General features: G+C 42.5%; 1 protein-coding gene across 1 annotated transcript in view; it reads left to right on the forward strand.

Moving 5' to 3' along the window:
• The window catches only part of SRCIN1 (SRC kinase signaling inhibitor 1), a 121,145-nt gene extending 103,470 nt beyond the window's left edge, over positions 1-17,675 (forward strand). Inside the window, exons 19-23 of the mRNA XM_066587804.1 lie at positions 2,491-2,565; positions 4,001-5,263; positions 11,345-11,488; positions 13,242-13,298; positions 16,565-17,675. Coding sequence (XP_066443901.1) covers positions 2,491-2,565; positions 4,001-5,263; positions 11,345-11,488; positions 13,242-13,280 — 1,521 coding nt within the window. The 3' untranslated portion in view covers positions 13,281-13,298; positions 16,565-17,675. The remainder of the gene's footprint in view (positions 1-2,490; positions 2,566-4,000; positions 5,264-11,344; positions 11,489-13,241; positions 13,299-16,564) is intronic.
• Positions 17,676-17,884: the final 209 nt, after the last annotated feature.

Raw genomic sequence — 17,884 nt, forward strand, 5'->3', positions numbered from 1 at the left:
ACTCTACCTTCTCTTTTAAGTCTTTTTTAACCAACTAATTCCTCACCTCCTCTCTCCCTCACTCCACTGACAGTTCCAAATTCAGCCTACTAATGCAAGCCAAGCTGCCTGTCACCCATCTTCACATCTCCAGAGCAGGCACGGGGAATCACGTGTGAACTGCATGTCTTTAACGCCTCATGGCAGCTGGCATACCTGATAACATTTGGCATGAACAAACTACTACGAAGTTAAATCAGTGTCTGCTCAACTGTGTGTTACTTAAATTTTGGGGGAAAGTGTTAAACGATGCTTAATTTCTGCAAGTGCCGTTACTGTATCATCAATGCTGAGGAGCCGCGGTCCAATATTGGCAGATCCTGCTGCAAATAAGTTGCCATAGCAAACATGGGCCTCCATAAGCAGTTTGTAGAGTGGCATCACACTGCAGACCAGAGAAACTAATACAGTATTGATCAACTGGACTCAGACACAATATATTAAATTAAATTGCAATGACTCATGGCCAGTGTAGTCTATGATTCTTGGTGTTCATTTTTCTCGTCCTCATCATCTTCCCAGGCAGGGCCAGCTCCAGGTTTACATGGGTCCTTTGGTCACTTAGTAATTTATAGACTGTGCTGTGTTCCCTGAGTCATTCATAGGCCCTGTTGCGCCCCCTGAGTCATTCATAGGTCCTACTGTGCCCCCTGAGTCATTTATACACCCTGCTAGCTCCCTGATTCATATATAGGCCCCTTTTGTGCCCTGAGTCATTTATAGGCCCCTTTTGTGCCCTGAGTCATTTATAGGCCCCCTTTGTGACCTGAGTCATTTATAGGCCCCCTTTGTGACCTGAGTCATTTATAGGCCCCCTTTGTGACCTGAGTCATTTATAGGCCCCCTTTGTGACCTGAGTCATTTATAGGCCACTCTGTGCCCCCTGAGTCATTTATAAGGCCCCAATGTGCCCCCTGAGTCATTTATAAGGCCCCAATGTGCCCCCTGAGTCATTTATAAGGCCCCAATGTGCCCCCTGAGTCATTACATAGGCCCTGCTGAATGACTCAGATGGTACGATGACATTGTTGTGCTGCCTGTGTAGCAGAGAAAGTGTCAGGTGGCAAAACAGAAAGCGTTGTATCCATATCTTAAAGATGCGCATATAGTTGATCTCAAAGAACAAGGACTAGATGAATCCCACCCCTGAATGGCTCACCCCAGTCTTAGTGGGCCCTGGCACTTGCCCCGGTTTGAAGGGTGCTACACCAACCCAGTTCCCAGACTGTGATAAAGACTTCTTGCAGCATATATACCACATGGACATTTTGGTCACCACTCTTCCCAAAACAATAAAATGTAAACAGTAGTGTCCCATAAGTATACCTAGAGCAATGTCAACCATCTTGCACAATGACGCGAGATGTTACTGTCCTTGACTTCATCTACGCAATGTACATGTACTCAATACCGCTGGACTCATCTCTGGTAATCTATAACTTCTATTACTACCAAGTCTCAAATGGACAGTTTTGGCCAAAGCTAAACCCAGCCATATAACTACATACTGGTGATTTAGTGACTCCAAACCTAGTGACAGGTTCCCATTAAAGTTCTTTATACTGTTCTAAATGATGGGTGGAATGAAGTCACCAATGTACATTGTCCACTTATTACCTCCAAGACTCCAATTGTTTGCTGGCTAGGTAGGATATTACAGTTTTACAGTGCTATAGTATATCACTGGTGAGTTTAGTTGTTGACTCATTTCGACTGATGCCCATGTACTGTAAATAAGTGTGCCGGATCTTTAGACTTCATTGTGCTATGAATATCTGCCATAGCATTTTATGTTCATTCTTAAGTTCTTTAACTTTTGGAAGTTGCATATTGCAAAATGTACCATATTTTACGAGGCAATACCCTTTACGTAGTCAAGAGATGGCTCATACAACATTGTATCTGCCGAAGAAAACTCCCTACAGGTCTCCTGCTCAGCAAGGCTACAGTATTCAGAGTTGCATGCAACATACATCCGGAGTGATTCCTCTACCGTCATGCTCTCTTCTTCAGTCACATCTTTTGACTTACAGTAAATCCTCTACCTCCTGCTTGATCTTTGTAAACTAACAACCTTACGTAGGAAGACAGACTCTTATACAACCTGCTTGACTCATCCCTATTGCCTTTGGACCTTCTTTGGCCGTATCCATCTTGATCCTTCTCTTTTATCTGATTGTACATCTGTGGACACCAAAACTTTGTATTTTTGTCTAAACCTTTGAAACAACACAAGAAACTGCAAGATTTTCACTGGTTCTTCGTTTCTTCTGAGTACAGAAAGAACTTCCTTCATCTTCCAACCTCCTTCTCCTCCTGTGAAGCTGCGCTCTCTTCCTTTGTCTGTCTACTTTGCTGAATCTGTCAAATAGGCAGTCACTTTTTATGCTCCTAATAAGAATGATGAGACTCGGGCTCCGAGTGCTGAACGTTATCATCATGTCCTACTAGGCTGGAAATTCTTTTACCAAAGATGACGATTTAGAAGTTCCATCTGTAGAGTCCAGAGTGCCTTCTCATATCCAGGTAAGCTGCAAAACTGGAGGTCCTGCAATGGATGTTGATCATTTTTAAATGACCAAATATATCAATGCATTTTGTGCACAAACCATATATAGCATCTATATAATATAACTGTAATATAGTAAGAGTTATTATGTACGGAACTTGAGCAATTGTTTCTAAATTGAATGCAAGCTTGAAGTAAATTCTCCTATAGGATGACCTATAATGTTATAAATTTGTCCTTGCTTGAGCTGTAGAGTTGCCATCCTATAATAGAAGCCTCGTAGAGTAGATTTACAATTTTTCAGACTTATTCTACATCAGAAGTCACAACCTTTAGTACCTTGTGAGGCACAGATAACTCTTCATGATGATCAGGAACCATATTCAATGGAGAAATGGTGGATGGACAAACATCAAAACCTGAAATTGCAGTTATATGCAGATAAATATTTCAGTGTGAATTTTGGTATGTCGACAATCCTAGGGTGCTTCAGGCTTTCAGTCGTTATCTCATCAAACAAAGGTTTGTCAATACTGCATGTTGTAGAGTGGTTGTCTGGGAAGAGAAAAACTTACCCGATGCAGCTCAGGTTCAATGATACTGGTACCTCTACTTTCGGCCTGCTTCTGGCACCGGGTCACATGGTATAGATTCTACCCTGCATCCTCATTGTTGGTAGTGCAATGCCAAGTGCGGGCTTACTGGCTCATTTCAGTAATTAGGCTAGTGCACTTGTCTATTACAGCCAATGCAGACACAGAGAAGGAACTTGGCTTAGTCATTGAAATGAGAAAGTTAGCCAGACCTCTGCAGTCATATCACGAACAATGATAAGGGGTTATAGAATCCATATAATGTAACACCATGTTGGAACCAACCCAGAAGTGGCACTATTGGACCTGGACTGGATTGGGTACATTTTTCTCTCCCTAGACAACCCCTTTAAGAGGTGCAGAAAGTAAGTATTATGCCATGCGAATTTACAATGGATGAAGCTCTAGATATATCTGCTAGAATGTGATGTCATGTTGTAGCCAATGCAAATGGGCATAATTCAGGTCTCCTATTGCTATCCACACAACTGGGGGTCACAAGATAGGGAGCAACTGGTATAGATAAAGCTAATATAGAATATCGCTACCAGAAACTTTCATCAATTTACATAGTCGTTTTTGAAGGGTTGTTGATCCAAGGATTATTCCAAATGCCAGACTGGAGTCGGGAAGGAATTTTTGTTTCCCCTTTAATGGGGAAAATTGGCTTCTACCTCATTGGGGGTTTTTTTGCCTTCCTCTGGATTAACATGGGGGGGTAATATGTCTTTTTTTCAGCCATACATACTATGTTACTAATTTTATATTGCTAGTAGGATACATGTAAGCTGATAAATGTATCTACTAATGAGTATTTAATTACGTATTCATAACATGACTTTCTTTGTCCTTTCTATAGGAGTTATCTTGCCCTTCTGTGGCCAATAGAAAATTCTCCCTGCCACAGATTATTTTAACAGAGTGGACTTCCAATCCACCATCACCTCCAGAGGAGAATTCTAACTTTACCTACAAAATTAATTACTGCAGTTCTGCAAATCTTGGTAACAGTGATGTGTTGGTGGCAAAAGGGACAGAGTGGTCATACTCTGCTTTAGCTACAGACAATGATTCTATTGCTGATGACCTGGACCTGTTTGGAAAAGGTTACATGGAAGTTCAGGACAACTGTGCAAAACATAATATCAACTCCCAATCCAATTATACTAATATGGAGGAGTGCAGCAAAAACACAGAACATGGTATTGTAGGCTTCATGATAAGCAATAATAGAATAGTCTCACTTTCTTCGGAGGAGAAGAATAAGTTATTAGAAGATAAACATTTCTGTGAAATGAAAGAAGAGATAACAAGTGGCAGTTCTGTCAAAATATCCACAGAGAATGTCAGTGCTCAACCTAAACACAACCCCAATCAGGTTCTGTCTGATGAAGCGCAAAGTCCAAAAGATGTGCACAATCCGATGTGGGATATGAAGGCTGACGTAGTGGAGTTGAAAGAACATGAGGAACAGATAAATGCCCAAATGGGAACTAAGAGCTTTGGAGAAAGTCCAGAAGAGAGACCTTCATCGAATGACTATGATATGCAGCTAGAAATGGACAGATTGGACAAGCACTCCAACCATCTAAAGCCAATGGTTCCTGTGCCAAAACCCAGACATTTCCAAGCAAAAGCACCAAAGCCTCAGACAATCAAGAATCAAGATGTTTCTCAACAGATGAACGTAGAGGTGGCTCACATTCAACCTGATGGAAATTCCAAACTTAGAGTTATCGATGTTCAAAAAATGTTCGTTGCTAACAATGAAAGCATAGCTACCCATGTCCCCGAGGACAGTGTGACACAAGATGACGGTCATGAGGGTTGGAAGAGCATGGACATTTGCAAAAGCACCTACAAACGTCTGGATAGCCTGGAGGAAAGCATTCGAGAACTTGAGTTAACAATTAATGCAATTGGTGTTCGTTCATCTACCATAGAGCAGAATGTCCCAGAGGAGCATCTCCTCCATCCTGACATGAACTCAAAGCAAGAACAGGAGAGTTTATCTCATCACCTGAATGGGGGAACCACAAATGTAAAACCTTTCAAAGGAATGGACAGCTCCTTCCTTCAAAAAACTAAACCACCTTTACTTCCAAAGCCTCAAATCTCAAAGGTGTCACTTTAGTTTTTTAATTTTCTTATCAAGTCCGCCCTGAAATTTTCAACTACATAAATAGATTTTTTCCTGTCTTTTTATAACAATGTGCATATGGTAATTTATAACGTGTTTGTCTTTTTTATATGGATTGCAATATACAGTATATCTCAAACTTCTCACACACTTACAACAGTTGTGGTCCAAATACTGATTTGGTTGACAGTTATCACTCCCGATTCCCCCATACAGGCTGGGCATGGATGTGCTTTCAATAGGCAGAGGGAAGTAAGCTACTACACCTTTGGCAGCAGTTGATCTCATGTGGGAACAAAGGATTGGGCATATTGCAATCCAGTATGCCTGATCTGCCATTTAGGGGAGGATATGCACACCACAATGCATGTCAAATAGTTTGTTGGTTCAGATTCAGCCAATATATATATATATATATAATGTATATTGGTACTCCTAGCTGTCTTAGACCGTAAATAAACATGGTGAGTTTCTTTAAAAAATGTGGGTGAATTCTTTATATCAGAAATGCAGGACAAGATACAAACCACTGGCGTAACTATAGAGGATGCACGGAATGCAGTTGCACCCAGGCCCAGGAGCCTTAGGGGGCCCATAAGGCCTCTCTTCTCCATATAGGGGGCCCAGTACTATGAATAAAGCATTATAGTTGGAGGCCCTGTTACAGGTTTTGCATTGGGGCCCAGAAGCTTCATGTTACACCTCTGGGTTAAGAGAAGTTGGGGGGCCCCAAGATAAACTTTTGCACCCAGGCCCATGAGCCTTTACCTACGCCCCTGATGCACACGATTTGCAACAAAACGATATGCAATGCAGTGCAGCTTCTGTGAGACATCCTCCTAAAATTGCATTCAAAAATTGTCTTCAAGAGGGGTAGAGATTTACACTCAAAGGGAATCTGGCAGCTACTTTAAGGCATATAAGCTAAGCTTATGGAGGCTCAACGTAGCTGACCCATTGAGTCCGGGAATGTAAGCTTTTTTACTTGCCAATTACTCCAGTGTCAGCACTCAAAGCAGCCACTGCAGTGCATTGAGCGGCGTGCTAAGTAGTCCTCCCATTCTAAGTTTAGAACTACTTAGCATACCCCTCAGTTCACAGCAGTGGCCTGTTTGACACTGGGGGAACGGCGGGGAAGGTAACTATAAAACTTACATCCCTAAACTCAGCGGGTCAGCTACTTTGAGCCTACAAGCTTAGCTTACAGGGCCCAAAGAAGCAGAGTCTCTTTAAATATCTTTTCACAAACGATAGCACCTTTTAATAGAGGTGTACACAGAAATCATAGTCCCTATAGCATAGAACTTTGACTAATTGACCAGATTTGAATTAAAGTGAAAGGAGTTTTCCGGGCACAAAATTGAAATTCTGATAATGCTGAAATCTAGAAGGCAGGGGTGTAGCTATAGGGGATGCAGGGGTAGCAGTCGCTACCGGGCCCTGCAGTCGTAGGGAGCCCAAGACCCCTCTATCACATAAGAAGACACTAGTCTTATAAATAGCACATGGCAGGTAGGGGCCCTGTTACAGATTGTGCTTTGGGGCCCAAGAGCTTTTAATTACGCCTCTGCTAGGAGGTACAGCTAAATAGCGGCAACCTGTACCTTTTATCTGTTGCTCTGGACCCTCTTCTTCGTCCTGTGCAGCCACTAATCTGCCGTTCTATTTACATGTAACACAGAAATGGACTGTTACCTACAACTTCTGGCATGTATAGAGCTTGTTTACAGTCCAGCACTATAGCTCCGCCCCCAGCTCACAGGTCCTGCAACGTACCAGCCAGTGCTGTATCTCCACCCCACCTCACAGGTCCTACAACTTACTAGCACCAACCTCCTTCTCACACAGAGAGCCAGAGAAAGCTGCTGAAGCAGACAGACCAGAGCTTCCGGCACTCTGAACAGTGCAGTGCTTCCACTTCTGTCCTCCCAGCATGCACTGCTCTCAGCTGGATGTTGGAGACCATGGACAGGGAAGGAAGTAGCAGATACGGATAATATGTCAGAGGAAGAGGAAATATTTTTCAGGCGGAGGGTCACATAGAAAATTAGGAAAGCAGCTAGACCAGGTACAGTGAACATATAACAAAATAACTTATTGTGATGATGTAGATTAATTAGATTTTCAAGTGTTACTCTGTGCCCGGAATACCCCTTCTATGTCTTCCGTTATGTTATAACATGGTTGGAGCTCCTGTTTTCACACACAGAGCTACAATTGCTTCCCTTTACACAGTCCTAATGTAGTCACAAAACTCTGGCTACCTGCAGCCACCATTGGTGGGGAGCTTAGTGCCTGTGGATCTGTACATCTACAGTTGCAATCAAGATTATTCAACTTTCTTTGCAAATTAGGTTTATTTGCCAACTTTTAGCTGTTTGCAGAAAAACCCAATCAAACAAGAATAATTAAAATAGCTCAACACAAGTAATATAATAAATGATTTTTCGAGATTCAATGCAAAAGGCCACTTTAATGACTACTGCAGTCTAAAAATTATTCAACCCCTTCATGGCAGGTGTCTTTACCACTTAGTGGATCACCCTTTTACTATTATGACCTGATGCAAATGCACAGTCAGACAGCAGCTTCTGAGAGTGTTCCTGAGGAATCTTATCGCATTCCTCATAGGCAATGGCCTCCAGTTCACTAATATTCTTGGGTCTGTGTACTGCAACCACCTTATTCACACCCCAACAAAGACTTTCTATGGAGTTCAGGTCAAATGACTGTGACGGCCATTCCAGAATCTTGCAGGACTTCTGAAATCAAGCCTTGGTGACTTTGAGGTATGCTCGGGATCATTGTCCTGTTGGAAGGTCCAATGACACCCAAGTTTCAGCTTTCTCACAGAAGGCATAGTGTTTTTCCTATGATCTCCTGATTGAATCCATCTTGTCTTCCACACACTGATCCATAGAACCAAAAAATTCCAGTTCAGTTTCATTGCTCCACAGAACAGAATCCCAAAACGTATGTGACTTATTTCTATGGTCTTGAGTAGAGATGAGCGAGTATACTCGCTAAGGCACATTACTCGAGCGAGTAGTGCCTTAGCCGAGTATCTCCCCGCTCGTCTCTAAAGATTCGGGGGCCGGCGCGGGTGACAGGTGAGTTGCGGTGGGGAGAGAGGGAGAGAGAGATCTCCCCTCCGTTCCTCCCCGCTCTCCCCCGAGGCCCCGAATCTTTAGAGATGAGCGGGGAGATACTCGGCTAAGGCACTACTCGCTCGAGTAATGTGCCTTAGCGAGTATACTCGCTCATCTCTAGTCTTGAGCATATTGGAGATAAATCTTCTTGTACTATTGGGTCAGTAGAGGTGTATGTCTTGGGGTTTGCAGAAAAAGAAACAACGTAATCTTGTAGATATGATACCTTTTTAATGGCTAACTTAAAGAGATTATTTAACAGCAAGCTCTTGAAACTACTATGGTTTCCTAATCAGGCTTTTAGAAGGATATATCTGAAGAAGCATATATATATATGTGCATGCACATAAAAGGACACAGACATGGTGAGATTCATTTGCACTTAAAACAATAACAGAACAGGATGAGCAGAAGAGTAAATTCTTAAGTAGACCACAGGTAAGCATGTGAGAGTTTTATGGTCTCTAAATTGATGATCGGGGGGCACCAGGCCTCTGGGCTATCACTGCACTAGATTTCGCAAATACTCCTCCCTGCTATTACACCCTGCAAATTTTTCAGGCCTGTGTTGAAAGATGGTCATAAATTTGGACTAATTAAGTATTTACTCTTCTGCTCATCCTGTTCTGGTATTGTTTTAAATGCAAATTAATCCCGCCATGTCTGTGCCCTTTTATGTGTATGAATCTATGAAAAAAAATAAAATAAATCTTGTTATTTGTACAGCACCAACTTATTCTGCAGCACTTTTAGGTAATTTTATTTATTACCCCCCCCCCCCCCCACCACCACCACCAAGCTGGGTACTAATTTTTTATCGTCCTCGGAAGGATGGAAGGCTGAGACAATCTTGAGCCGGATACCTGAACCAGGCACGGATTGCACTTGCAACCTTCAGGTTGTGAGCAAGAGTTTAGGACTGCATCTCTGCTGCCCTAACACTCTGCATTTATATAGTTTTAAAAGCTTGCTGTAAAATAATGTCTTTTTGTTAATAGTCTGGTGAAGAAACCTAAGTAGTTTTGAAAGCTTGCTGTAACATCATCTCTTTTTGTTACCCATTAAAAGGTATCATATCTACAAAATTACTTTGTTTCTCTTACTTAAAACTTATCACATTTTGTTCTACTGGCTAACACGGTACCAGACTTTTTTCTTCTGGGTGTTTGGGAAAGCCGCAAGATTTCCGGGGGAGAGCCAAAGCTTCAAAATCCGTGGCATTTTGCTGCGGGTTTTGGAGCGGTTCGGCCGCCAGCATTCTGTTGTGGCTTTCTCTCCCTATAGAGAGGAGTGAGGCCGCAACGGGAAAAAAAATAAAGCAATTAACATGCTGCGGCCTTCAATTCAGCGCCGTATCGCCGGTTCCACCTGGCTTTGCCACGACTGATTGGCCGCCCCGTGTAGACGAGATTTTTGCAAAATCACGTCCACATGGCTGGCTAATCCCAGGACTAGGAGCCATGGGCAGATTTGCCACACGGAATTTCCGTGGCAAATCCATCCCGTGTGAACACAGCCCAAAAGTGGCATTTTATAATGGATTTGGAGAAAACACTTGTTATTACTTGTGTTGGGCTAGTTTAATTGTTCTAGTTGGATTGCGTTTTTTTTTTTTGCAAACAGCTGAAAGTTAGTAAATCTAGCAAATAAAACTAATTTGCAATGGGGGTTAAATAATTTTGATTGCAACTGTACTATTAGACTCAATGGGAACTGAACCTGTAGACCGTTTTTCAGGTCAAACATTGCTAAAAGTTCACTTCGGCAGGAACTTAAACCAAACTTTTAGAAAAGTTCTACCTGAAATGGGGTGCTACTGGTTCAATTCGCTCAACACTATTCTTGAACACTGGTGTATAACATCGTCTAAGAGTCATAAAAACCCTGTAAAACACTCAGTGTTCTACAAGGCTTTTATGGCTCTGAGACCGTGTTTTTCACTAGTTTTAGGGGTTTTGATGACCTTCTAGTTTAGTTCGAACTAATTGGGTCCGAACTAAACTTTTTGCAAAACTTCTGCAAATTGGCCAAGCCAAACTTTTCAACTATTAGTGAGCCTCTGCTATATCCTATGACTTTCCAGAAGTAGGAGTAGTACCACCCACTCACCACAGGTTCCATAGCAGTCTTTTGGTCTGTGGAAGGTGGCGTGCTTCCTTCCAAGCAGCAACACAGAGGTAAGGTCTGTGTAATGAGAACTTTTTTCCCAGAATCTCTCCTTAGATTTTGTCATTTACCTACAACGTGTATGCAAAGTGGATGGCTGTGTTGATGCTGGGAGAATTTGATATGGGTTGATCTTGGACAGTATTTTATCAGTGACCGATTACACTTGGACCTCATAGGCTGCCGTGGACAATGCTGGTTGTCTCTTCTATTTTTTATATGCAGCTCCCATTACTGTGTAAACCGTAATAAGAGAACATCAAGTTTGGCAGAGTTCACTTACTGCACCGTGCGGTCACAGGTGTGTGACCCCATTGGGCACCGTATCACATCTCTCTATGACATGTACGGTCTGGGAATGCCAAAATCTCGGCTGTAGGAAGTAGATAAGTAAAAGGAAAGAGTAGAGTTCCTCCATGACCTTGTCAGTGTATCATGACTGCTAAGTTCACACCTGCATCTGATGGCGCTATGAATGTACTCCATAAGCTTATAAAGTGCTTGACAGAGACGTGGTAAGAGTCGGGCGGAAAAAATCAGCTCATGGACATTTTTTGTAATCATTGTTGGCTGCTATTTTTGTTCATTGACGAATGGCTAAAATCCTGAATTGTCTGTCTCTCGGATTGTGGTCTAAAGGTTTTAAGCACCGTTTTGTATATAGTAGAAGACGTTTTACTTAGAATTGTATCATTCAATGAGAAACGCCCTCTTTTTGTGCTGACGTTTCTGTCTTTATCATTTGCAGAGTGGCGGTATGTCAATCCCACCTATGAAGATGGTAAATCCAGTAGGCTCCCGGCTAAAGAGCGTCCAGCAAAGCAGTGGAGACAAGAGCAACAAGCACTCCAAACAAAGGATGGAGTACATGAGGATCCAGGGCCACCAGCAGGTAGTTTATCTCTAGAGAAGATGTGAGCACAAGGTTAGCACACACTGGCTCCCCTCTCATGTCTCATCCTTCTCCTGCATCAGTCTGTGTGTTAAACCTTGTCACTGGGGCCATTCTGAGATGAGCGCCATCCGCGTAATGTAAAGCAACGGTGGGGTTTCTGTTGGCCTCTCACCCTACCTTACCTATCGGAACATTTAAGAGCTGAGTTATACTACGAGGGGCACACATTCCTTCTAATGACTCCCCCCGGCCATGACCTCCTTAGCCTTAAATACCTGCTTAAATGGCCCTAATTCACTAGACGATTCATTATCCCGGGGTGTAAAGAGAGAATATATATTAAACTATTGCTTATAGGCCTTAGGAAATAACAATTCTGGAGAACTTTTTTTCTTACAACTCTTAAGTTATGGTGTTCCTCCTGGAAATGTATGAATAAATGGACAACTTGGCACCCTCTCAGTACTGGTTGGACAGTGCCGGAGTGTGTAGAGATCTGCACCACTGAAAAAAGAATGGTAACGCCCACTTGTCATTTTATTTACTCATTTCCAGGAGGGACTGCACATTTTAGAGTTCTTAAAGGACATCATAAGTCAAATCTAACCAAAGAAAGAGGATAAAAAGACAATTGTACCCATGCCATTTTTTCCTACCCAGCTGCTCCTTGGTTTAAACCACTCCGATCACGATAAGGTCATGCGCTGCACGTCCGGGATTGGCACATGCGTGTGATGTCAGCAAGCCTGTTGGCTGCAGTAGGGAATCTCAATGATGTACTTTTAATATTCGCCCACTCCCGCGATGTCCCCCTCCTGAAGTTGGCACGCAGCCCGAAAATCTCATTGTTTTCAGAGTCCCCTGCGCACGCTCTCCCTTAGACTTGTACAGGAGAGCGCGCCCTGGACTCTGAAAAGTGTCAGATTTTCATGGCGCACCCCGACTTCAGAGGAAGACACCTCTGGATCGTTGAAGTATTTGAGCATAAAAAATACATCACCCGTCTCCCTGTCACATCCTCTAACATCGCCATAACTTAGTTTATGGTGCTGTGGGGACGCGACCAGTTCCCTTTAAGACCAGCATTTGAAATGCCGGTTTTAATATATTCCCCCCAGTGTCTCCAGCTCAAGGGAGCTTGAGATGTCAATCGAAAGCCAACTGGCGTGCTTTAAAACGCTGGCAGGAGAGAAAGCACAGACCGATCCTGCAACTTAATCGTGCGTTGGACCAAGTACAACTATTTTGCATAGCTCATACACCGTGCAAAATGGAGATTTCTGGGCTGTGGAGTGACTCTGTAGGTGAAAATGGTAAACTTCCAATTGCCTTTATATCCCTCTTCTTTCGTTAGGTTTACTTTATTTTCGGTGACAAACTTCCTTTAACCCCTTATTACCTGCTTGCACCTTAATAACCAACTAATTTTTCAGTTTTTTTCATCGTCGCATCCCTAGAGCCATATCTTTTTCCGTTGGCATGAGGGCTTGTTTTTTGCAGGGAAAGTTGTATATTTTTTTTAATGGCATAGTTTTTGGGTACATATAATGTATTTGTAAGTCCATAAATAATGTAATAACCTAATTCTCTGTGTCAGCACGATTCCAGCGATACCAAATTTTATACAGTTTTTCATGTTTTGCTATTTTTGTACACAAAAAACATTTTTTTTTTTTGTTTTTTTTTTTAAGATTTGTTTTTGTGCCGCCGCATTCCAAGAGCCATAGCATTTTTATTTTTCTATCGACAGAACTCTATAAGAGCTTGGCTTTTGCGGGATGAACTGTAGCCTTCATTTATTCTGCAGGTCAGTTTGATTACATCAATACCAAATTATGTATATTGCTTTTTTTTTTTCTTGCCACTTTTTAATCGCTGCATTCAAAGACCCCTAATTTTTTTTATTTTTTTGTCAACTTTGCTGTATGAGGGGTGTTTTTGCGGGACACGTTGTACTTTTTAATAGTACCATTTGTTTGATCCATATGACTTTTTGATTGCTTTCTGTTCTGTTCTTTGTTAGCTATTTTCACTGTTTTTATATATTTTTTCAGGGCGTGCACTGTGCGGCTTAAATTACTTACTACATTTTTTTCTTAGCCTCATAAGTCACCATAGATGGCAGACTCTAAGGCCATAATCAAGCCTCTGGGTGGCATAGCAACCCATCGGGACCACGCGTTCTGTCAGCCCTTCACATGCTGCGGTTGTACTGATCGTGGCATGCAAAGGATTAAACAGCAGGGATTGGCGGTTTCTCTGGTCCCCGCTGTTTGAGCATTGCCAGGCTGTCCTCTGATCTGACAGCGGAGCACCCACTCCCCCTTGCATGGGACCCATGCCAGGCTTTTGATGCAGCACCGTAAAAAGTTGATTGCATCAGAAGAAACCGCATTAACCACAGTCATAAAAAGACGTGTAGGCAGTTGTTAAGGAGACAAGAAAAGATGCTTCAGGGTGTGTTCACACATAGCAGGAATGCTGCAAGTCCATGGCAAAATCCGCAGCATTTCTGCATCAAAATCCTCTTCAAAACCCACACCATCAGTGCGGAATTTGACTTCGGTTCAGCTGAAGATCCGCAGCTGTTATCAGACTTTCATCTTCAGCCAGTGCTTAACAAGAGCAAGTACAGATGCTTAAGAAAACGCCGATCCTTGTCTGCGGCAAGAGTCCCGCTCACGGTCTGCACCCAGAACCGCTACTGATCTCCACCCTCACTGGGCAGGTGATTCGGAAGTGGGCTGCCTGTCACTGTGGAAGATATGGCAGCGCTCAGTAGCAGTTTCGGGTGATTGGCACTTTAAGTATCTGCACTTGCTCTTCCACAGCTAAATCCAAGGCAGTAGTGCAGATTTTGATGCGGTTTTTGATGCGGTAATGTTAATTTCATAGGGAATACAAGTATATAGTAAAACAAACATGTCCGTAGAGCTGAAGGAGTACTTTATTTGCTCCCTTTGTATAAAGAATGGAAGCATTCATTTTGTTTTTAGGAAGCAGTGACATCATGAAATAGAGATGTAAACCCTAATAATCTGCCCAGCCGTAGGGATAATGGTTCAGGCCACAGAATGGCTGCCTGTGTCCCTTACCAAGTCTCACATTTTCTGTACAGTTTATTTCCTGTGTTGTGCTTGTATTAGTTTATGTTTGATCTCTTTTATTATCCTTCCCTTCGTGTTTCATGTTTGCCTGAAGACAACACCATTTCATTCCCTGCCGCTGCTCCGGTGGCCATATATCTGCTTAGAGGCCACGTTTGCTTTGTCAGAATGTAGTTGTATTTACTCTCAGGTATTCTCTTTGTTTTGTTGTAGAAGTGGAGTCATTATCATATGACAGACTTCTTTGTCATCCCTTCCCATATTTGCCTTGACCATCTATCTGCCCCCTCACAGTCCCAATAACCAACCTGTGATCTTCAAGCTCCACTTGCATTAGTGACCTTCTGTCCCATTTTTTTACCATTTTTTCCCCAGAGTCTTACTATAACTTTTTCCTTATCTTTGTTCTTCAAACAGTAAAGATATAATTGCCCTCTAGATCTATGACTTATACTACAAGACATCTTTCAACCAGTATTGAGTTTTACCACTTTGAAATTTAGGCTTCTTTACCTTTATACTGTTGTTGTTCCATCATTTTATCTATATAACTTGCTTATAGGGCATTCCAATCTTCTAATATGATGGCATATCTCAAGACTAGACCATCGGATCGGTGGAGGCCCAACCTTGGGGACTCCCCTTGGTTCTGAGTATAAAGGCGAGGCATCACTGATTTAGCTCTCCATCCCCTTCACTGGTTTTCCTACATAGCAGCACCCTGGCCACCTACCGGATGCAAATTAGGGCACCACGACCACCTGATGCCATATAGAAGTGAATGAGGCTGACTGTTAAACCCTTAGCAAGGTAGCACAGTGCTGTTTTTGCTTTTGTTCTCAGAAATGGTAGTAGGCTCAGAAGTCAGACCCCCATAATTACAGTGATATACCATCGCTTTTTAAAGATGGGAGTACCCCATCAATGGGATTACCTCATCTTGACAGCTCCATATTACAACAAAAGTAGCCTGGCAGTCAACTAACTTCTGCAGGTCTTGCTCCTAAAGTCACCAGCAATGAGCTTTCATTGCCATAATATTCCCCTGCAAAATATAGTATTACATGTTAGGTCCACCAGTGTGGGAGTCACTGCTCTGGCCGTAGAGTAGGTTCCTGGGCAGGGGACCACTTTTATGACATTGCTACACCCTCTTGGGTCATATGAAAAATGGTTGTCTTATGGTCCTTTTACAAGGGCAGATAATCTGCCCATGCAAGTAATCATTGACCATCAACACTCATTATCTCCATGGAAGCAGATCACCTGTATGATGACAACCAATCATTAGCACAATTGTTTGTCCCCATACAGCTGTCACTGATTGGCTTCACGTCCCCCCATTTTACACGGAAAAATGTACAGCCAAGTAGCGAGCATTTTTCTGCTTGCATTAATGAGCCGATCAGCTGACAAACTAATGTTTGCCATTTGTCTGCCGATAGTTGGTCCCTTTTACAAGGCATGAGCGTTCAGAGGAACATTTGGGCGCATAATTGGCCCATGTAAAAGAACCATTAGTGAATCAATCTTTTTAATTTCCTTTCTATGCCTTTCTTTTTCTTCCTCACTTCTCTCATTGACTTCATCAGTTCAGAATCCGGATGTCTCTCTTGTGTGTGTGTGTTGGTTGAAATGTCGCTATCCTAATTTCCTCAGTCTACTTCTCCATCTCCTTTCCAGGCAGCTAGAACATCTAAAGAGGCTGGTAATGTGAATGAAAATAACCCTGGATCGGATAAAAATGCACCTTCTCGAACCTCTATTCCTGTACTGACTTCCTTTGGTTCAAGGAACTCCTCTATTTCCTTCTAAATGATCTACTTTGCAAGTTTTTATTCAACTGTGCTCTTCTCATCTGAATTCTCCTTCATGCTCCTTGAAGTGTGGACTATTAAGTTGGCCAACTTCTTCTGGCTGAGAGTCTCCTCACCAAATGTCTTTTTCCCCCTCTGCGTTTTATCAGCTTTGAGAAACGTGACACGGCAAAGGGCTGAAAACGCGGAGAGGAGCGTGAGGGACGTGATGTACAACAGTCGACGCATTCCATGGTGCCTCCCACCTCCCAGGCGTGACTGTTACCACACCTGCAGCTGCTCGTCTTTCCAAATGATGTAGATATCAATCTTCGGAAGCCAGGACTTTACCGGACAGTATCTCGGGGTCCCGAGCCTTGTATGTTGCTTTGTTTTTGTTCTTTTTTTATTATTTCTATGCTTTAATTTATTTGTCGTTCCTGTAGTTTCTGTGGAAGTCTAGAGATGTCAGGATGATCTTTTATTTTTTGTGTATTGCGTTGCCAGCAATAAGCAAAGACCCCAACCTCCCCCACTCCCCCCAAGAGAGCAGATTGTATTTTTTGGGTGTTTGTACTGCACCCACACTTTCACAGTAGCCCACAAGTATACAATGAAAGGTAAGTCCGGCTTCTGTGCCACGCCTGGGTTAATTGTCGAAAGCACAGATGGAAAGGAAGTGGTGGCTGCCGTGTTGCCAGGAGCGTGGTATTACATGATCACTCACACATGAGTGTGAGATGCCAAGACTGGTGATGCCAACACTGTTATCTATTGTCTAGCAATATCTATTCTCTGACCAGTCGTGGGCAGGAGCAGAAGGTGGACTTCAGGGCACAATGTAGAGATGTTCCCGGGGGGCTTTCATTGTCAATAGGATTGTCAGCAACTCAAAAAAAAAAAAAAGTCAAAACCACCCTGTAGGATTATTACGGTCGTTCTATATGGGTCGTTAGGGTTTTAATTGTAGGACATTCCTGTGTAACATTGTATAATAGAAGCACAGACATTGATAACACTATATGTGAAGTGTGTGTGTTGGTGAATTGTGTGTCTAAGAAAGTGTGTTTTACGGACAGGGGAGAGACCTGAAGAGCAAGTCACACGATTTCATTTGCTTCTGTCGATTCACGCACTGTGCGCTTAGCTTCTTGTTTTTGTAAACCAGTCATTTTTTTGTACAGAGGTCGAGTTTATATAAAGATAATGAACACCCTATACAGTCACATCTCCAATAACTAACTAGCTCTTTCCATTCAGTGAAAGCGTCCTACCTTTTTTTTTATTGTATTACAAACAAACCTATATATACATATTATATATAAAATAAATACCGAGTATAAATATAGATGTAAAATTTTAAATATTTCCTTATATGGAGCGCGAGGGGTTGATTGAACAGGGTAATTCCATATTGCAAAAGGGGCTGAAACTTTTAATGCCAGAGATTTATTCCAGACGTATGAAACCTAAAGCAGGATGCAAGTCCG

The sequence above is a fragment of the Eleutherodactylus coqui genome, chromosome 13 (genome assembly GCF_035609145.1).
Source record: "Eleutherodactylus coqui strain aEleCoq1 chromosome 13, aEleCoq1.hap1, whole genome shotgun sequence".
In the NCBI taxonomy this organism is placed as follows: Eukaryota; Metazoa; Chordata; class Amphibia; order Anura; family Eleutherodactylidae; genus Eleutherodactylus; species Eleutherodactylus coqui.